Source organism: Pleuronectes platessa, chromosome 24 (genome assembly GCF_947347685.1).
Source record: "Pleuronectes platessa chromosome 24, fPlePla1.1, whole genome shotgun sequence".
In the NCBI taxonomy this organism is placed as follows: Eukaryota; Metazoa; Chordata; class Actinopteri; order Pleuronectiformes; family Pleuronectidae; genus Pleuronectes; species Pleuronectes platessa.
Genome location: NC_070649.1, coordinates 2,694,887 through 2,715,365, shown reverse-complemented (window position 1 = coordinate 2,715,365; position 20,479 = coordinate 2,694,887). Strand labels below are relative to the sequence as shown.

General features: G+C 44.7%; 2 protein-coding genes across 5 annotated transcripts in view; both read left to right on the top strand.

The window, feature by feature from the left end:
- The window catches only part of LOC128431278 (dedicator of cytokinesis protein 9), a 34,862-nt gene extending 22,573 nt beyond the window's left edge, over window positions 1-12,289 (top strand). For 3 of the 4 annotated variants that reach the window (XM_053417553.1, XM_053417550.1, XM_053417551.1), the window contains exons 23-52: window positions 17-132; window positions 410-479; window positions 616-741; window positions 822-893; window positions 1,002-1,148; window positions 1,262-1,345; window positions 1,458-1,569; window positions 1,656-1,834; window positions 1,921-2,028; window positions 2,183-2,279; window positions 2,415-2,545; window positions 3,481-3,595; window positions 3,694-3,760; window positions 3,868-3,915; window positions 4,339-4,475; window positions 5,143-5,258; window positions 5,344-5,481; window positions 5,595-5,777; window positions 5,872-5,985; window positions 6,132-6,347; window positions 6,472-6,529; window positions 7,146-7,252; window positions 7,857-7,979; window positions 8,225-8,338; window positions 8,951-9,097; window positions 9,407-9,617; window positions 10,059-10,249; window positions 10,331-10,431; window positions 10,532-10,670; window positions 11,326-12,289. In XM_053417553.1, the coding sequence (XP_053273528.1) occupies window positions 17-132; window positions 410-479; window positions 616-741; window positions 822-893; window positions 1,002-1,148; window positions 1,262-1,345; window positions 1,458-1,569; window positions 1,656-1,834; window positions 1,921-2,028; window positions 2,183-2,279; window positions 2,415-2,545; window positions 3,481-3,595; window positions 3,694-3,760; window positions 3,868-3,915; window positions 4,339-4,475; window positions 5,143-5,258; window positions 5,344-5,481; window positions 5,595-5,777; window positions 5,872-5,985; window positions 6,132-6,347; window positions 6,472-6,529; window positions 7,146-7,252; window positions 7,857-7,979; window positions 8,225-8,338; window positions 8,951-9,097; window positions 9,407-9,617; window positions 10,059-10,249; window positions 10,331-10,431; window positions 10,532-10,670; window positions 11,326-11,442 (3,684 nt within the window). In that variant the 3' untranslated portion in view covers window positions 11,443-12,289. The remainder of the gene's footprint in view (window positions 1-16; window positions 133-409; window positions 480-615; window positions 742-821; window positions 894-1,001; window positions 1,149-1,261; window positions 1,346-1,457; window positions 1,570-1,655; window positions 1,835-1,920; window positions 2,029-2,182; window positions 2,280-2,414; window positions 2,546-3,480; window positions 3,596-3,693; window positions 3,761-3,867; window positions 3,916-4,338; window positions 4,476-5,142; window positions 5,259-5,343; window positions 5,482-5,594; window positions 5,778-5,871; window positions 5,986-6,131; window positions 6,348-6,471; window positions 6,530-7,145; window positions 7,253-7,856; window positions 7,980-8,224; window positions 8,339-8,950; window positions 9,098-9,406; window positions 9,618-10,058; window positions 10,250-10,330; window positions 10,432-10,531; window positions 10,671-11,325) is intronic. The other variant, XM_053417552.1, reaches the window with a different exon arrangement.
- Window positions 12,290-14,176: 1,887 nt separating this feature from the next.
- On the top strand, window positions 14,177-20,243 carry LOC128431282 (solute carrier family 15 member 1). The gene is made up of 22 exons (XM_053417557.1): window positions 14,177-14,200; window positions 14,352-14,436; window positions 14,776-14,917; window positions 15,032-15,151; window positions 15,241-15,340; window positions 15,824-15,914; window positions 16,004-16,084; window positions 16,420-16,502; window positions 16,642-16,728; window positions 16,816-16,905; window positions 17,050-17,094; window positions 17,188-17,220; window positions 17,315-17,403; window positions 17,605-17,686; window positions 17,781-17,897; window positions 17,982-18,119; window positions 18,276-18,322; window positions 18,424-18,531; window positions 18,625-18,739; window positions 18,825-18,962; window positions 19,111-19,218; window positions 20,001-20,243. Exons 2-22 carry the CDS (start codon window positions 14,430-14,432, stop codon window positions 20,241-20,243), a joined length of 2,064 nt encoding a protein of 687 aa, XP_053273532.1. The 5' UTR covers window positions 14,177-14,200; window positions 14,352-14,429.
- Window positions 20,244-20,479: the final 236 nt, after the last annotated feature.

Below are 20,479 nucleotides of genomic sequence, written 5' to 3'. Positions count from 1 at the left end.
TCCACTTCCCCTCTAGAGTCTCCACGCAATGGAGGGTCACGTGATGGTCAACTTTCTGCCCACCACCCTCAACCAGCTGTTCTGTGTCCTAACCAGAGCCACAGTTGAGGACGTGGCTGTCAACGTGACCAGGCAAGACACACACAGACACACACAACGCAGTTTCCAGAAGCAGAAAACTATATGATACAGCACTTAAATAAAACAGCATCGCTTTTATCTCGCTCTCATTCCAAAGCAGCACGTTCCCCCAGTTTCTCTTTCATACCCTGAATCCTTTTCCTCATTAGACAGTCACCTATGGCTCACACACTCCATGTATGTGTTCTATATCTCAGTGTGTGTGTGAAGCTCTGTGTTTAATGAGGTGTCAGCCTCACCGCCTCCTTGTCTTTCCCTGTGTCTGCAGGGTGATGGTGCATGTTGTAGCACAGTGCCACGAAGAGGGACTTGAACATCACCTGCGATCTTATGTCAAGGTGCACTTCTTTTTTGAATCATTGTCATGTCACATAAAGCTGGAAAGTGGGATGGGATGCTCCAGTCAGATCCAGTCAGATAAATTAATTATAATAATAGTAATAATGCTTTTCCTTCCTCCCTCTCTTCTCTCAGTTTGTGTTCAAGCCAGAGCCTTACTGCTCCACCAATGTGAAAACAGTTCACGAGGAGCTGGCTAAAGCCATGACAGCCATACTGAAGCCATCTACTGACTTCCTCACTAGCAACAAGCTGCTGAAGGTAACCTACAGTCCTCGCTTGTGTTTGTTTAAATTTAGTGTGTGAGTTTTCCGTGCACTGACTTTGTGTTTGTGTTGCAGCACTCGTGGTATTTCTTTGAAGCTCTTATGAAGTCAATGGCTCAGTATCTCATGGAGAGTGGAAAGGTCAAGGTAGTTCTCCTCTTCATCTCCTCCTCCTCCTCCTCCTCCTCTCTTCAACCCCCTCTCCTACAAGCTGAGCTCATCTCCTCCTTTTCTTTTCTCGTTCCCTTTGTGCAGCTCTCGAGGAACCAGCGCTTTTCTGCTTCGTTCTACCACGCCGTGGAGACTCTGGTCAATATGCTGATGCCGCACATCACCCAGAAATATAAAGACAACCTGGACGCGGCTCATAATGCCAACCACAGCCTGGCAGTTTTCATCAAGGTTGAAACTTCTGTTTGTAAAACTGGTTTAGACTGCACTGCATTGTCAAGTTACTTATAATAATCTTAGCTTATTGATTAACAGGAATAACACATCTGCATTTCCTCCCTCAGCGCTGCTTCACCTTCCTGGACCGAGGCTTCGTATTCAAGCAGATCAACAACTACATGAACTGCTTTGTGCCTGGAGACCCCAAGGTTGAAAAGCTCTGCTGCTGCCTGCTCTTTAATGGTTTTATTCCAGTTATTAACCATCAAGTTGAAGCAAACTTCAAGCCACATAAGGTGTCCTCTCTTGTTCTGCTCTCAGACTTTGTACGAGTTCAAGTTTGAGTTCCTGCGGGTCGTCTGCAGCCATGAACATTATGTTCCTCTAAATCTTCCCATGCCATTTGGAAAGGGGAGAATACAGAGATTCCAGGGTAAAAACAAAAAGATGCAGTTGATGTTATGCTTGTTTTCTACAGCCTCTTCTCATCTTTGATTCTGTGTTGAATTCTCGCTACAGACCTCCAGCTCGACTATTCTCTGACTGATGACTTCTGTCGAAACCACTTCCTGGTGGGCCTGCTGCTCAGGGAGGTGGGCGGGGCTCTTCAGGAGTTCCGAGAGGTCCGTCAGATCGCCATCGTGGTGCTGAAGGGCCTGATGATCAAACACACGTTCGACGACCGCTACGCTGCGAAAGTGAGTTTCTACTGCTCTGCACCATCGAAAGGAAAATGTGTTTGGTACAGCGAAGGCCTCTAATTGGCTTCTTTTTGTCTTTATAGAGCCAACAGGCCCGACTCGCCACCCTGTACCTCCCTCTGTTCGGCCTCCTCCAGGAGAACGTCCACAGACTCGACATCAAGGAGTCAGCACCTTTCAGCACCCACAGTGTAAGCCTGGCATCTAGTGGTGGGACTCTGAATAGGAGGATGGTTAGGTTTCCATATCATGAACTACTGAGTTAATGACATCTCAGCATGACAAGTGTGATTTAATTATTCTCTCATAATAAATGTCTTCTTATACCTCTTCTTCTATACCCAGAATGCGAGGGAGGACTCTCTGTTGCCTCCTCAGAAACCCGGGAGTTGTATAGAAAACGCCCTCCACAAAGACGTGTTCGGGGTCATCTCTGGAACAGGTGACTTTGCTTGGTCACGCATTGATCACACATGTTTATTTTTATTTTTTACATTTGAACGTGTGCCCTGTAGATTCACTCCCATTTTCTGACATGCAACAAACTAGTGTTTTTATTTGTGTTGCATCTCTGCAGCGTCCCCTCACAGCTCCACTCCCAATGTCAGCTCAGTTCACCACGCAGACTCCAGAGGCTCCCTGGTCTCCACGGACTCTGGAAACAGCCTTCTGGACAAGAGCAGTGACAAGACCAACTCCCTGGAGAAGGTACACAGATCCATGATACAACAGTTACGGGTGTTTTTTAAGTTTTATTCATTTTGACATTCTTATAAGAATCTAGAGATTAGAAACAGAAAGTATCCATATCAATATTACCATGTGTGGACTGATGACTAATGTTGTCAGTGTGTGCAAGTGGATAAAATTAGCTTTTCTTTTTTATTAACTGTATCATCTGCACCATTGGACCTCTATGCTCTCCTCCCACTCCCCCCTTCCCCCAGAGCTCCTACACCCCCTCTACTCGCTCTGTAACTCCCCAACTCCACCAAAAAGAGAGATTTACTCGGAGGCACTCGGTCAACGTGCCCCCTCTCCCCCTGGACCCCGAGCACCGAGCCCCACCGCTGAGCTCTGCAGCCAAGCGCGTCACCATGGACTTCTCCCTCCTCACGGTCCCCCGGCCTGACCTGCTGCAGGACAGTGATAATGTCAAGCAGGCGGCTGATGGAAACCATGAGGAAAACATACCTATCCAAGTATTCAGTTTGACCGTCCTCACCTCTCCAGAGGAAACTTCTGGCTGGAATTGTACAGAGTCCAGCAAATTGTGCTTTTGGCACTTTCCTCTTCAGAGACCAAAACTAACTCTGCAGTTTGCACACATCTGTACAATATGTCCAAAATCCTCCCAGGGTTTCCTCCCAACATTCTTCTCCTCTGAGTGTCCCACATGAGGGAGTGTGTGTGCTCTTACCAGCGCAGAGGTTGAACTGACCTTGTGACCCTTTTCACTTGAGAGTGTTTCTTCAAACCTGAGGCTGATGTTGTTCTGTCCGAGCACAGAAATGCTTCAGCAAGCGTGACCTTTTTCTGCTCTTGTGTTCATTTCCCCTCCAAAAAATAGAAATCTTGAATGTTCTTTCTATCTTTGAAGTCTGATATCTTTTCTCTCCCTTTCATTTCTTCCTGTGCATCAGAACCAGTGTGCGTCGGCTCTGGGCAGCACCATGCTGCGCTGTGACAAACTGGACCGGGACGAGATCAAACACCTGCTCATGTGCTTTCTGCATATTCTCAAGAGCATGTCCGAGGGTAAGAGAGTCTGTCACAAGTATATTATATGATAAGTATATAGATGATTTTAACTACAGGCCTAGAGTGAATCTTTTTATACCATTGTGTCTCTTTAGAGGCTCTTTTTGCTTACTGGAACAAAGCAGCCTCCTCAGAGCTGATGGACTTCTTTACATTAATAGAGTAAGTACAGAGATTGAGAGGCTTTGTGCAAACTTCAGTAAATACATCAGGAGAATCTGACTTGACTGCAAGGTGTGATTCTCTGACTGGTTGTGTTTGTCCTGCAGAGTCTGCCTTCATCAGTTCAGATACATGGGGAAGAGATTCATCGCCAGGTACTGACTTTATCAATTAATTCTTCAACTCAAAGTAACATGGTTTTATCATTAACACTGATCTGAGACTCACAACTGAGCCCAGACTTATAAACACCAGGTCTTTTAACCGCTTGCTCTTGGTTTGTTCTCTCATTTGTTAACACTGCTGGCAAGTTGTTTTGTGGTTAATGTCCCGGCCCCTGGCCCCTCTTGCATGGGTAAGAAACCCCTGTCTTTTTTATTTCTCACTTTGCTTAATTCAATGCATGATGCTGCCATTTGTCTTTATTAACAAAGTTCAAACATTCTAGCTAATCAAGAATCTGCTGTATTTTTTATTACATTTCTTTATCTCATCCTTTTGTGGCCCTTTATGTTCTATATGCATCAGCATTGCTGTCACATGACTGTAGTTTAACCAACGTCCTATCTCCTCAACAGGAGCCAGGAGGGGGCAGGGCCTGTGGCTCCAGACAGGAAGTCTCTGACTCTACCTGTGTCTCGCAACAGGGCAGGGATCCTGCACGCCCGCCTGCAGCAGCTGGGAAATCTGGAGACCGCACATACCTTTAACAACAGTGAGCCCCACCCACCTTAACTTTACACATGAGACATAAATGAACAGATAATGACACGTCATCCATCTTGATACACAATCTATGTTTCCGACCAACACAGAGGCAAAGTTGATTTGATAGGAAACATGCTTGAGGAGTGGTCAGGTGCATTGTTTACATGAGGCTGTGTATTTCACTGTTAATGTAAATTCAAACTCAGATTACAGAAGTGCAAAGTGTTTCCTCTGCAGAGAAGCTTCCTCTCTTACTACTCTTACAAAAGCACCCAGCCACTGTGCAAGTGCTCCTGGCTTTAAAAGGGAATGGGAGATGGCATCATGTCAAGCTGGAAACCAACAGAATTGGATTTCGACCTTAATGCACTTAGGACCACAGCCTTGTTTTGTTAAATTAAAGTAAATTGTGTCGAGCTGGTATAAGTTAGGCATTTTTGTGCCTCTGAAGCCTCTGGGCTTCAATGAATCTGTGTTTTACTGGCTTCTATTGACAGTTAATGATTGTTGCAATGTAAATCATGCAAGCACCTGCCTAGCAAATAATCCTGTAATCATTTATACGTAATAATATTATAATAAAAGCAATGCACCGCCGGTAGACCATGTTCTGTGCATATTTATTGCTCCAATAAAGTGATATCTGTGAGCGTGACCTTGTGCGTTCTGTGCAGTGTACAGTCATACAGAAGCAGATGTGAGCAGCCAGAGTCTTCTGGAGGCCAACGTGTCCACAGAGGTGTGTCTGACTGTGCTGGACACTCTCAGCATCTTCATCATGGGATTCAAGGTATTAGCTGAGACATAAGGACGACTCTAAAGCACAGTATGTGACATGCATAGTGTCTGCATCACATTTCCCCTCACATCCACAGACTCAGCTGAACTCCGACCTGGGTCACAACCCCCTGATGAAGAAAGTGTTCCAGGTGCATTTGTGCTTCCTGCAGATCCCTCAGTCAGAGGCAGCCCTCAAACAGGTCTTCACCTCACTCAGGACCTTCATCTTCAAGGTGAAATATTCCTCCTTTAACGTGCCACCTTGTTTATTCAGTTTTATCATCTTGTATCAAATCTTTCTTTTTGCGTTTGCATTACGCCCGGTCTCTCTTCTTCATCCCTCCAGTTCCCCTGCACCTTCTTTGACGGCCGGGCCGACATGTGTGCCTCTCTGTGCTACGAGATCCTCAAGTGCTGTAACTCCAAGCTGAGCTCCATCCGCAGCGACGCCGCCCACCTCCTCTACTTCCTCATGAAAAGTAACTTTGACTACACGGGCCGCAGGTCCTTTGTGAGAACACACCTGCAGGTACATGTTCCTGGTTGTGTCTCTGCAAACTCAAAGCTATTAATATAATTTTATTTTTCTTCTGTAAACAAATGGTGTGTCCTCTCCTGTGCAGGTGGTTATTGCTGTCAGTCAGCTGATTGCAGATGTTATTGGCATCGGGGGAACCCGCTTCCAGCAGTCTCTGTCCATCATCAACAACTGTGCCAACAGTGACAAGAGCATCAAGGTGGGGAGGGGGGGGGGGGGTGACCTTCTCTCTTTTGAATTTCTTTTATTGCTCAGATCAACATGCGAACAGAGATACTGGTCAGAAGTATATTTGTTTTTGGCCTTAAGCACAGCAGCCTGATTTGTTGCTCTTGTATTTTGCAGCACACAGCGTTTCCCTCCGACGTGAAGGACCTCACCAAGCGCATCAGGACAGTGCTGATGGCCACCGAGCAGATGAAGGAGCACGAGAACGACCCGGAGATGCTGGTGGACCTCCAGTACAGCCTGGCCAAGTCCTACACCAGCACGCCCGAGCTCCGCAAGACCTGGCTGGACAGCATGGCACGCATCCACAACAAGAACGGAGATCTGTCAGAGGTATTTTCCTCACTCCAGTTCCTGTAGGACACAAATTCATTCTAAAACATGATGCTTTTCAACAAATGTACCATTTTCCTATTTTGTGGTGTGCTAACCTGTGATTTGTTGGCTCCACCTGCAGGCAGCCATGTGTTATGTGCACGTTGCAGCTCTGGTGGCTGAGTACCTGTGGAGAAAAGGTGAGTCATGGATATGTGTGTTTGTTTCTTCTGGTAACAGGACGCTTCCTTTTATGATCCTATTTTACAAAGGTCATTAAGAGAGTCACTGGTAAAAGAGGTGCACTCGTAAAATACTAATAATTCGCTAAACTTATGAGATAATTTACATTTGTGTAAAATGTACACAAGTGTTTCTTCTTCTTCTAAAACTTCTTAATTCTTTGACTGGTAAAGATAAACACATTTTTAAACACACCTGCACACACTGGGACGTAGTCTATCCTCTTGCACCTGAGCACATGTCCAAGGGTCACCTGCTCATTCACGACTTCAAAACACAACGGTGCATTTTCTAGATAAGATCCCAGCTCTTGTTGTTTCTTCACGTATCAAGCAGCTCAGCGTGTTCGGATCTGTTACACAATGTGGTAGGTTACTGTGTGTCAGGTGGGTGTTTAAGAGCTGAACTCAGATGTTCCCTTTAGAACACAGCATTGTGGCATCTCGTCTTCTCTAACTGTGGGTTTTTAATCCAAGAACACAAAGTCAACATAACACATACTTTTTTTTATATAAGTGGGTTTGTAAACATAGATGGAGTCTAACACTTTGTTGATCTGTACCTTTGTGTTAGGAATGTTCAGACAGGGATGCTCTTCTTTCCGAGTCATCACCCCCAACATCGACGAGGAGGCGGCCATGATGGAGGATGTGGGGATGCAGGATGTTCACTTCAACGAGGTGAGACCTGTCGTCATCTTCTTCGACGGGCTCTGCCTCTCTGCCGGTCCCTCGGTGTTTGGGAGTTTCCTCTGTAGCATCACGTGTCACCTGCAGCAGCTCTTATCTCTGTGAAGTTTCAATTGCTCTTAGAGCATTGAAATGAAAATACAGTCGACTTTGACCTCAGGCTTGGTACGTGTGTTATTCTGGATTAATCCACTGAGCTCCGGGAATCTGACAAAAGCTCAGGGTCAGCACTGTTAGAGGTGTTCAATGTCTTGCTCATGGACACTCCAGCAGGGGCAGAGGTTTGCTTGACAGTCAAATTTGAGATTTTATGAGTTGGTCAACAGATCTGTAGGCAATGAAAAGGGTTTTTATCCACTCTAGAAGCTTTTCTCTTTATGAGATGGACCCAGTGTCATCTGCCAATAAAAGAAAGGCGATGATGCATCCATTTCCTCCCACGTCTGCTCTCTCTGCAGTGACGCTTTAACCTTCAGACAAATAAGAACGAGCAGAAGGTCCCTCTTTGCATCAGTTAAATGTTCTGAGCTGGAGCTGCAGCCCGAGGGGAACTTTACTGACGTTTACATCAGTGTGTGTGTGTCTGTTTGTTCAGGAGGTGCTGATGGAGCTGCTGGAGGAGTGTGCTGATGGCCTCTGGAAGGCGGAGCGTTACGAGCTCATCGCTGATGTCTACAGGCTCATCATCCCCATCTATGAACAGCGCAGAGACTTCGAGGTGACTTACATAAATCTGCCAGAACACATTTTGGATTTGAACTGTCTGTGAACGGCTCATATTTTTATCGCCCTCCCAATAAACATGTCAGGCTCTATGTTTATATTGGTTTCAAAGTGACCCTGGACCCCGAATAAGAAATAAAACACCATCCACAACTTTGAAGTTCTGCCAAATTGTTAATTCAAAGGTATTAAAGTTAATATCAATCGATCTCTGCTGGTTTTCTTTTTTGTGTGGGACAGAAACTGACACATCTGTACGACACCCTCCACCGTGCCTACACCAAAGTGATGGAGGTGATGCATTCTGGGAAGAGACTGCTGGGCACATACTTCAGAGTGGCCTTCTTTGGACAGGTAAAGGGCCAAGTGACTCCGAATGAAGCTTAATCATTAAAACTCCTAATTAAAGTAGGATCACATCTTTTGCATGTATGAACTAATAACAGAGATTTCTCTTTTCTCCTGCTCCCCTTCCAAGGCTGCGGTAAGTGTGTAGAGACTAAACTGTGTGTTGGCCTGGTGTGTTTGTTTGTTTGGGGGCTGATACCTTTAGTAGTGAATAGAAGTAGTTTTATATTCGTAGTGAAACAAAAGCTGGTTTAGCTGTATTTCCTCTTTATTTATTAAAGTCTGTGTGGGTCCAGCTGTGAACAGATGAGATTTGCATGTCTCCTCCATCTTTGTTCTCCTGTGGGGTCTTTTCTCAAATAATCGCAGGCTACTATGCATCTTCAAGTTCTTCTGTTTTCTTCTTTCTTTCATGAGTTGCTATTATCAAATGCAATGAACCACAGTTTGAAAACACCTTCAGTTGTTTTCTTCCCCCTGTGGATAATCATTCTTCAATTATTTGGCAGAATTGAAGTCTGTTTTTCAAAGTTTGACTCTGGGCAGATCCAGGTGTTGAATAACAATGAAGGGGTTAAAGTCGTAAACATTTGTTTCTGGCCTGATTCTCTCCTGCAGGGTTTCTTTGAGGACGAGGATGGAAAGGAATACATCTACAAGGAGCCGAAGTTCACTCCGCTGGCTGAGATCTCCCAGAGGCTCCTGAAGCTCTACTCTGACAAGTTTGGACAGGAGAACGTCAAGATCATTCAGGACTCCGGGAAGGTGGGATCACGTTTGTGTGTGTTTATGTAGCTGGAACGATAAATGTCTGTCCCTGGCAGTTATGCAATGGAGAACGTGTTTAGGTAGGTTTTATTGTGCAGAAAAGAAAAGGGCCTGACTGACTGAAACACTTTTTATTGCAATATACTGTCTTACATGCATTTTGCTCAATCTTTAATTTACTCTTATTAAATCTGCATGGGGGCAGCGTTTGTGTACGGGATATTTGGGCCTAATGTTTGGATAGAGGGAGGATGTGGAGACTCATCCTCCATCTTTATATTCAGTCCACGGTTTTTCCACCCACAGGTGAACCCAAAGGACCTGGACTCCAAGTACGCCTACATCCAGGTGACCCACGTCACACCCCACCTGGACGACAAGGAGCTCGAGGACAGAAAGACGGACTTCGAGAAGAGCCACAACATCCGGCGCTTCGTGTTCGAGACGCCGTTCACCGTGTCGGGCAAGAAGCAGGGCGGAGTGGAGGAGCAGTGTAAACGGAGGACGGTTCTCACCAGTAGGTCACGCATCAGTGGAGAACCTCCGATTACTCATTAATGTGGACGGAGGAGCCAAAACAAGCTTTTCCAATCAGCCTCATCACTGCAGCAGTGACAGGAAGCACAGAACAACTTCCTCGTTTCCACTTGTTATTGTTGATGACAACATGGTCTCATGTGCCTCAGCTGTGTGTCAACAACCCTTAACATTAATCACCAAAGGCCACGGGAGGGTTATTGCTGTACTGTCTGCTGTCTTCCAAAGTTCAGGGCCTTATCTAGCCTTGTTAATAATCACTCTGACTGATAATGTCTTGGCTGTATCCAGGCCCACTCACTCAGGGACTGTTTACATGTGGAACATAGCTAACCAAACACACATTATCTCTATGTAAGAGATGTTTATATGTCTCAGGATCCTGCATGTTGACCTCTGATATCATGATCTTTCTCCCCAGCCACCCACTGTTTCCCTTATGTGAAGAAGCGCATAGCGGTCATGTACCAGCACCAGACCGACCTGAGCCCCATCGAGGTGGCCATCGACGAGATGAGCGCCAAGGTGGCCGAGCTGCGCCTGCTGTGCTCAGCCTCGGAGGTGGACATGATCCGGCTGCAGCTCAAACTGCAGGGCAGCATCAGCGTCCAGGTACAAATACCAAGGCCCCTGCATCACTACTTAGGGGACATCAGTGTATTTGTTATGAGATTCATAAATACTGTCTTCCAGGTCAACGCTGGTCCTCTTGCCTACGCCAGAGCCTTCCTGGACGACAGCAGTGCCAAGAAATATCCTGACAACAAGGTCAAACAGCTCAAAGAGGTTTTCAGGTACTGGTTTGTCAAAATCCTCTGAATATATAAAGCTACTTCTCTTCCCTCTCGAGATTATTTAACAGCGCCACTGAAATCCTTGTGGACCCGTCCTCAGGCAGTTTGTGGACGCCTGCGGTCAGGCGCTGGGGGTGAACGAGCGGCTGATCAAGGAGGACCAGCAGGAGTATCAGGACGAGATGAAGGCCAACTACAGGGACCTGGCCAGGGAGCTGTCCAACATCATGCACGAGCAGGTAGATGTGATTCAGATCCTGGGTCATAAATACTCCCACCATGTTTTCAGATCTCTTTGTATTTGACATGTGTAATATTTACTTTTATACGCCAAGATTGGTTTTCTAATCTGTTCTTCAACTGTCATTGTTTCAAGTTGTGTAACTTCAGTATCTTTTTCGACTAACCGTTACCTCTACGTCTCCTGCTCGTTCACTAACCACGTCTCTTATCTCCTGCTCTCTTTATTGCCGGCCCGAGCAGATCGGATGGTAACGCTTTATTTTCTCATTTGAACTTATTGTTGTACTTTTTACCTACTCTGGTGTTCAAAAGTAGAAAAATACGCAATTTTTGTGACTTTTCAATACCTCTTATTAGTTAGTGATTTCAAAAGGAAGGGGGGAGGTCCAACACTCTTTTTTAAACTTATCCAAATCCATGACATATTCTCTGGGATATCAGAATTTCATGGAAATGTGCTCAGTGGTTCTTGTGTAATTCTCCTGAGAATCCAACGAACCAACAAACAAGCAAAAAAGAGACAAACACGTCGCCTCCTTGGTGGAACAACCCTCCTTCTAATACAATCCTCCGGTCTCTGCATGCCTGTGTGCATCTGTCAGGATAAAGTCAGCATCTTTGAGAATCTTCCTTTCTGACCGTTTCTTCTAGATCAACCCAGTGGAGGACGGTACAAGGAGCGCTCTGTCCGACTCTATGGGCATCTTCAACGCCATCAGTGGCACGCCAACCAGCGCCAACCCTCACGGCTCCCCCACCGCGCTCTGATTGGCTCGCGTCTCCCTCCGGTCTTGTGCCGCCTTCAATTCCTCATGACGTGCAAGTCGAGAGGAAAAACAACCAAGATCCTGTGGTGTTGATATCAATGGGCCCGTTCTTCTTGTTTCCTATGGAGACTACGGAGCCGCATTTAAGCCTGTTTGTTGAATCGTGTGTAAGATGGCGACTCGGCAAACATGCATCCAGCACCGGGACTGATGGCGTTATATCGTCATAAGTGTTTCAACCGCTTCCACGGGACGTTCCAACAAACACGAGGAGCCTCATCTGCATTTCAATCTCTGACCCTTATCTGTTTTAACAGCTGGGCTCCCGTTTTATCTGCAGTGTTTTTCCACAGGAGTGTTTTTATTAGGAATAAATGACGCTGCTGTAACAACACATTCTTCAAGTCATGCACAGAACTTTTACATTTCCTGTTCCTCTCCATCGAGGTGCCGGTACAGCAGATGCATTTCTCTCTCTTCTCCCACCAACAACAATGGAGAGAATTATTCGCTCTATTTTAGGCCAATGGACGCGTATAAGAAGCATCTGAAGCCAAGTGAACAACAATGTTTTAACCTGTTTTCTGTAAAGAAAGACAAAGCGTGTGCAATATTTTCTATTGTTACTGAGGCAACCTACTGCACAGAAAACCACTCTTGCCAAAGACATTATGAAAAAAGACGATGCAAGATAAAGGATGGCACTTTGTGATCTGCCCCTTTGTTTCTTTGTCTGTCATGTAGATGCCTTTTATTATCTGTGAGATGAAATTAAAAAACATTTTTACTTAATGACTGCTCATGTAAATACCTTTAAGACTTATGAATAAATCAAATCTGTAATAATACCTTTGTCTTTGCCTTGAATTGAATTGAATATGCCAGTGAACCTGCAGAGCTTCACCGAAGAGAGAAATCAGGAGGCTGCTGACTCCTGTGAAATCGCCACTGTCATGTAAAAGACCAGCTAATCCCACCACACACACAGACACACACACACACACACACCTTGTTGTGTCCCGCTGGCTCACCGGAACAAACACTGTGTCACTGTTTTCCAGAGGTTCGAGATGCTACACATCATGTGTCCGGCGTGAGTCCTGCGAGTTTTTCATTGTGTGTGTTTTTATTTGGCGAAATACACAATAATTTAGGGAAGATTTATACAAGCTTGACCTGTTGACATGTTGTTTATCTGAATGTTCCTACTATCTTAATGTCATATAGATAAAAAGCCAGTTTGGGGCACATGGAAATAACATAACATGTTTTTAAAGGTGTTATTTCTAGTTGTGATTAAGTAAACCAGCAGCTTCCGGAACAGTTTAAATGTCTTCTTAATTGGGCAAAATACTGAATATTAATTTTGCTCAGACGGTGAGAGTTTGACATTAAAGATCTGGAAATGTAAGCTTCATTTCTGGATAGTGGGAGGGACTGGGGACACGCCTTCCATCTTTTTATTCAGTATAACCAGAGAAACTAGTCTGAGAAATTAAACAAATAAAGTAAATATGTGTGTGCACACATCTGAACCTGCACTAGAAAAGGGTTCAACAGCGCGATCATACTAGGTATGTGAACTTTTAAATTTGATCTTATTAGATGGTTGAAACCACAGGCCAGTGTTTATTGATTTATTATGACAGATCAGATGCTCTATGACTACAACAGTGCAATGATAGTGAGATTAGATAATCCTTTATTACTTACACTTCAGGGAAATATGCACATCAATAAAAGTAAGAAATGAGTAAGAATGTAATATAAAAACAAGGGCATATACAAATAGAAATCAGTTCATTATATCTATCTTATATCTTGTGAGTGCTTATTATCTGATAGTATGTCAGTGTAGGTGTACAATGAAGTAGTCTTTACATGATAATAATTATTTATAAAGCACCTTTAAAAACTGGGTGCCGTTAATGACAGAAACAAGCGCAACAATGCGATTGATCAGGACCAATAAAAAGATGAGTTGCTAAGAGCTAATAAAAGTAAAAGCAGTAAAAGATTTTAGAATGTTTCGATGGAGGCCATAATTGAGACTATTCAAATAAAATTATATTGCAATCACACACTTAATGTGTATTAAAGAGGTTTCCTTCCAGTTAATAGCAAAACTATGAAGATGCAGCTTTAGCAGTTTACCTGACGAATCATCTTTATCTGTGAGGCAAGACCCTGTGACTGAGGTCCCACTGCCATAAAGTAATTTCACTCACACACACACACACACACACACAAACACACACTCATGCATGTTGTTGGGAGGTGCAGGCGACTTTACTGCGTGGAGTCCAGCATCAGTGGGCGTTGCAGGAGTTTGATGGGAGGTCACATAAGAAGCCGCTCAGGCCTCAGCTCCATCTTAGTGTCGCTGGTCTGGACTGGGATCACTGGTCTCACTGCCTCTCTTTGTTGAAGGATACTGTTGGAGAAGGAACCAGTAGGGACACAGTGCAGCCATGGCAGGTGAGTCTGGAGAGGGACCTTGTGACTGGGACACTTTTCACACTGGAGTTTCTTGAGGAACATTCTTCATTCATATCCCACATTATATTTATTTTTCCTTTTTCACAGTGTCTATGTGCTTATATTTCAGCAAAACATGGAAAACGTTTATACCCAACCAGTGTATTTGGCAATTATAGTTTTAATAACATCGAATATGTCATCCAAGAAAATCTGTTCTTTTATGATTTCACATTTCTGCAGAAAGTGGTGAGGAGAAGAAGAAGTCCCGGCCCAAAACAGTAAGTCCAACCTTTACTGTACTGTTTGTAACATTTATTCTTTACTGTTTGATATCAAACAGAACTGGAAGGATGGAAATTCCACCATCAAGTGGATGGTTAAAGTATAAAAAGCTTCTCATTGATAATGGCCTGTTTCCTGTCTTTACAGGCCACCGTCTGTGGCTACCCAATAAGCATCTTCTTCATCGTGGTCAATGAGTTTTGCGAACGCTTCTCCTACTATGGCATGCGAGGTGAGTCGGCTGCTCTGGATCGTTTCCTTTTGACTTTATTCATATTTCTAGAGGGTGTTTTATTTTCCTTTGCCTCACCTGCACCTATTGGTGGAAAGTAGATTTAATCAAGTATTGTAATTGCGTATAATCCTACAGGTATTGTTACTTTGCTAAACTCAAAAGATGTGCTTTAACTTTAACTTTGAGTCTATTAACTACTTTATATGATATAATATGCACTGAACAGATGTTGGAGGCATCTGTCCTTCCTCATTGTGCCAAATGGCAGCAATATAACAAAAAATCTAACTGCTATCTTCCCTCCATCCCTCCTCCTGCTCCCTCGCTCTCGTGCAGCCGTGCTCGTGTTGTACTTTAAGTACTTCCTGCAGTGGGACGATGACTTCGCCACCACCATCTACCACACCTTTGTGGCCCTGTGCTACCTGACGCCCATCCTGGGGGCCATCGTGGCCGACTCGTGGCTCGGCAAGTTCAAGTGAGTTCCAAAGCCTTGGATTTTTGACCCTTGTGTATCTTATCTTTCTGAATCTGATGTTCCACTCGCTCTTTCCTCCTCCCTCCTCCCTCCTCCCCCCCTCCCTCTGCACAGGACGATCATCTACCTGTCCATTGTTTACACCGTGGGACAAATCGTCATGGCTATAAGTGCCATCAACGACCTCACAGATACCAACAAGGACGGCAACCCCGACAACCTGCCCCTCCACGTGTGAGTTGAGCCCGCTCAGAACAGCAGGACGGTGGATCAACACTCACAGACACGTACTGACACTGTGTCTGTGCTGTTGTCCCCCTCAGAGCTCTGTCCATGGTGGGTTTGATCCTCATCGCACTGGGAACAGGAGGAATCAAACCCTGCGTCGCTGCGTTTGGTGGAGACCAGTTTGAAGACCATCAGGTACACAGAGAGTAGAGGGAACAAAGCACAGGAACACCATGTATCTCCATGAATACATAAATATAATACTAATGACGAGATGTGAATATGAAATCCAGAATCTTTTCTTTAAAATCCTTCCTGTAAAATCAGATTTTTCCCTCATACACAGAGGCCCCACCCTGTCCCTCATGCACATGCACACGTGCACACACCCCAGGCTGCACACAAGCATTATCTCTCTCTTTCTGAGTGTGCAATTAAACAGACACGTCTCTCAGCTATCTCCGTCCTCTCGTCAGCACTTCTTGTATCTGTTTTGTTCCAGCTGGTTGTTTATTAACCGACGTGCAGGTACATGTCCCATCAGACTTTATTACACTGTTCAAGGCCGGGGACAGAGATTATCTGTTAATATTAAAGATACTGCTGAAAGGTTGGTTAAAGGTTTCATCAGGTAAGAAAAGTGCATCCAAGAATATTTTGACTTGCTGTGTCCACCAGGAGAAGCAGAGAGGCACCTTCTTCTCCATCTTCTACCTGTCCATCAACGCTGGCAGTCTGCTGTCCACCATCATCACCCCCATCCTCAGAGGTGAGAGGGCGGCGGACCATGAAACGTGGGATTGACACAAATGTGGACTTTGAAGCCAACGTGTGTTAATGTCTTTGTGTGGTTTCCAGCTCAGGAATGTGGGCGCATTCCCCAGAAGTGTTACCCGCTGGCCTTCGGTGTCCCCGCCGCGCTCATGGTCGTCGCTCTCAGTAAGAACTGTCCATTTCTTTTTGAGCTGTTGGTTCTTACCTGCAGATCAGTGCTATTTGTAATGAGGAAGGATTCATTAAACATCCCCTGCAGACATAGAAGACAAATGGAAACAACACTAATAGTTTATCATCACAATGAATTGTCTCGTGTTGTTTTTCCACCAAAAAGTAAAAGACTTTATTCACAATTCTTCAAATGAAAGCTTCTCCTTCACCTTCATTAACCAAGCCTGTATTTTAACAGCAATCAATTGACAATCAATTAACAATTGATATTTGCCTTTGACAAAGACCTTAATGTTCACATGTGTAATATGTGTGTGTGTCTGCAGTTGTGTTCATTGTTGGAAGTGGCATGTACAATAAGACGGCCCCTCAAGGCAACATCATGGTGAAAGTCTGCAAATGCATCGGGGTAAGTGATGTCTTCAAAGCATGAGAATAGATTTGACAAGGTTTTAAATCAAACCTTTGGACGTCACATCTGTTCACAGTCTCAGTTGCAGTCTACATCTCAGTCAGAGGCTTCAAATGTTCCTTTCTGCTTCCTGTAGTTTGCCATCAAGAACCGCTACAGGCATCGCTCCTCTCAGTACCCCAAGAGAGAGCACTGGATGGACTGGGCAGACGAGAAATACACAGTAAGTGCAGCACACACACACACACACACACACGCATGCATGCACACACACACATTTTTAACAGATATTTTCTCTCTGTCTGTCCAGAAACTCCTGATTGCTCAGGTGAAGATGGTGCTGAAGGTTCTGTTCCTCTACATCCCACTGCCCATGTTCTGGGCTCTATTTGACCAGCAGGTATCTACTGATTGGCTCCCTCACACACTGTAGTATCTGATTGTGTGTGCGATTCCCATCTTGTGCGATACACAGAAACACCTCTTGCACGCTCTGGGGTTCATGTCTGAAACGGTTAAGATAAGAGCTGTGTCTCCTCCTCAGGGCTCCAGATGGACGCTCCAGGCGACCAACATGGACGGGGACTTTGTAGGTTTCCAGCATTTCTTTACAAAAATCACACTATATTTGCTCAAACCACAATAAAGCCTCATTTAAAGTTCTTCTTCTCCTCTTCAACAGGGAGTCCTCATCATCCAGCCCGATCAGATGCAGGTAAGACCAAGCGTTTGTCCTATTTGACTTTGTCCTGGTGTCTACACGCTGTCGGCATGAGCTCTAAAGGTGCAACTCACTTTCTTCTCACCAGACTGTGAACCCCATCTTGATCCTGATTCTGGTGCCAGTCGTGGACAGTGTGCTCTACCCACTGATTGCCAAGTGCAATTTAAACTTCACGTGAGTTAGATTTTGATGATGAAATCTTATATTTATCCAACACCAGATTAGAACCAGAGGATTTGATAGTTGAGAAAAACTAAATATAGTGTAAAAATACTTGAAACAATAGTATACAGGTTTGTTGTGGTGTATTTGTTGTTGTGTCCTGATGTGTTTGAATATGTGGACATGAAATCAAATGTGTATGTGTGTGTGCAGTCCATTAAAGAGGATGACTGTCGGGATGGTCTTCGCCGCTCTGGCGTTCGTGGCCGCTGCTCTGGTCCAGATACAGATCGACGTGAGCACAACACACACATGAGAAACAGCTTTTAACAACCTGCACCTCGTGAAACACAACTCACACAAACAACCCTCCTGCTCCTCTCCTACAGCAAACCCTGCCCAAGTTCCCATCAGGCACTGCGAGCCAAGCCAAGTTCATCAACATGGGGAACATGCCGCTGCCCATCAAAGCAGGAACCCAGGACTTTACCCTGGAGGCGTACACGGTACACCAACAATTCAGCCACATTAAGACTTAGTGGCTCTGCTCTGAGACGTATGGACCTTGAATAATGTTTTTCTTCCCACAGGCGACTGAGGATTTCCTGACCTTCAATGAACCGTTCCTTCTGGTCCTGCCCAACATCACCTACGTGGGCAATATGAAGGATGGCTCTCGAAATACTATCGTCATCTTCCAGGATTGGGGTCTACAGACAGTTGTACCTGTGAGTATACATGTACAGGGTTGAAACTTGATCAGAGTACTTGACTAAATGTGATTTCAGTTGGACTTTAATTGTGTTGATCCTGTTTGATTCCTTTCTCTACAGATTAAATTAAAAGATGTGGACAGTATCTAAAGTATCTTTTTGTATTTGCAGTTCACTGACCTCATAAAAAAGCCGGAACAAGGAGCTAACGCCATCAGGCAAGTTTCACATTACTACGTACTTTTTGATCTATTACATTTTGATTTGTTATATTGTTTCTAAAGTGTTGTTTTCTCACCTGTTGTTCTCCTTCCCTCAGATTCCTGAACGGCTTTAGCTCTGTTCTGAATGCCACAGCTGGTGACCTAGACTTCAAGGAGATCACCACGAGGAACATGTCAATATACGTCAACGTGCCACAGGGAAAGTAAGACTGATGTTTCATTATATACACACACGTCACATGCACTTGTACTTTAGAGGATGTTTGCCCTGAACGGTGTTTCTCTTCTGGTGTCAGTGCTGAGTTCAAGATCAAGAATGAGGCTGGAGATGAGTGCATCTACAGTCAAGAACTTGGCTTCGGCAGCTCGTACACTCTGATGATCCTGCCCACGTTCACATTTGGGCCAAACGTAGGTGGTGAAAACACCTCGAGTCACAGTATATGTCACTTTTTCACTGATGGGACTCATCTGGATTTCTGTCTTTGTCCCAAAGTGTTCAGATAGCATCCGATCAGTGTTGGACATCAGGCCCAACACTTTCCACATGGCCTGGCAGATTCCTCAGTATTTCCTCATCACTGTGGGAGAGGTGGTGTTCTCTGTCACTGGCTTGGAGTTCTCCTACTCACAGGTAGAGGCTGCTTTCATCATGCATGACAAGGATTCTCTTTCTATGACTCTAACACTCCGTCGTATGTCGGATATTAAAGTTTATTTTAAAGAGATGGGTGTCTCTCGTTTTCTGTAACATTCGGTCCTAATGTCGTTTTGCTCTGCAGGCCCCGAGCAACATGAAGTCCGTGCTGCAGGCTGGATGGCTGCTGACTGTGGCTGTCGGGAACATCATTGTGCTCGTTATCGCAGAGGCTATAAAACTCCCAGACCAGGTGGGCAGATTGTCTTTGTAACAGTAGACGTGTATTCTCCTCACTGACCCTGGGCAAGATTATGTATATAATTTGTGCATGAAACTGGATGTAAATGCGTTTGATTGAAGAAGAAAATACAGTTCCGGTTGTGACTCAAGAATTTCCCCTAAACGTTTCAGTGGAATGACAACATGTCTTTAAGGTTCATTGTAAACCTGCTGTGACCCAATCAAAACATCCATCTCAAGGTTTTCCTTCATATAATTAATGTAATTAACACTATTGTCCAAACACTCTGCTGCCCTCATGTGTCCAAAAAGCAGTTCTGACCCTATTCTCACGACCATATAACTTGAACTTGAGCTTTCCATTCAGATGTTTATGTGTAAATTAACTTAATCCCTTAATGTAACATTTTGTAACCTATTTTTTTAATATTTCCCAGATTTGTGTAGTGGAGCTATGACCCAAACCTCTAATCCCAACTCTAACTCTAATATGCTGAGGTCCCTAAAGTGTAATCCTGTAGAAATCTGTGCACCAGTGCTGGGGAGCAGAAAACACCAGTTCCACTTCATATTAAACAGATGCATCTTTCTCAGGTTCTCATTATGTAATGTGGAGCGCTCGGGAACATAGGAATTACATTTTTTGGTCTTTAAATGAATCCTCTCCTGGCTTCATATTTGATGGACAAATATTAGAATCTTCTCAAATATCTCTCCTCAAGTGCAGCTCTCCAAAAATGTCCTGAGCTGAGATCAACTTTGACGCTGTGTGTGTGTGTTTGTGGTCTCTAGTGGGCTGAGTACATCCTCTTCGCCTCTCTGCTGATCGTCGTGTGTGTTATCTTCGCCATCATGGCCTACTTCTACACCTACACCGACCCGACCGTGATCGAGGCCCAGTTTGCCGAGTTCGATCCCGATGAGAAGAAGCGGAAGAACTCGGTGGAAATGGCCAGTAAGAACAAGGTCCCCCCCCGCGACAGCTCCTCTGACTCCAGCTCGGACGAGGATGAAAGCCGACAGTCCAAGATGTGAAGCCTCCTCCCTTTCGTGCCTGAGAGTGCCAGCACCTCTTTGGCCATTTTGGCAATGCACTGTTGTACATTTAGTTAGAATGAATGGATGACCTGAGGGAAATGGTGCAGAAAACGTGAAGAGCACACAAACAGGGCTTCGATGGGGAAGCTCTTGCTGGACACTATTAGTGAAGGATCACGGCAAACACTATTATCTCCCAATCGTTTAAAGACGATACTCAAACATTTAAAATC

Excerpts from the sequence above, each read along its gene's own strand:
- LOC128431282 (XM_053417557.1), top strand. Across the intron at positions 17,687-17,780 it reads TGGTCCAGATACAGATCGAC|CAAACCCTGCCCAAGTTCCC; the intron begins GTGAGCACAACA and ends CCTCTCCTACAG. Across the intron at positions 18,963-19,110 it reads TGGAGTTCTCCTACTCACAG|GCCCCGAGCAACATGAAGTC; the intron begins GTAGAGGCTGCT and ends TTTGCTCTGCAG.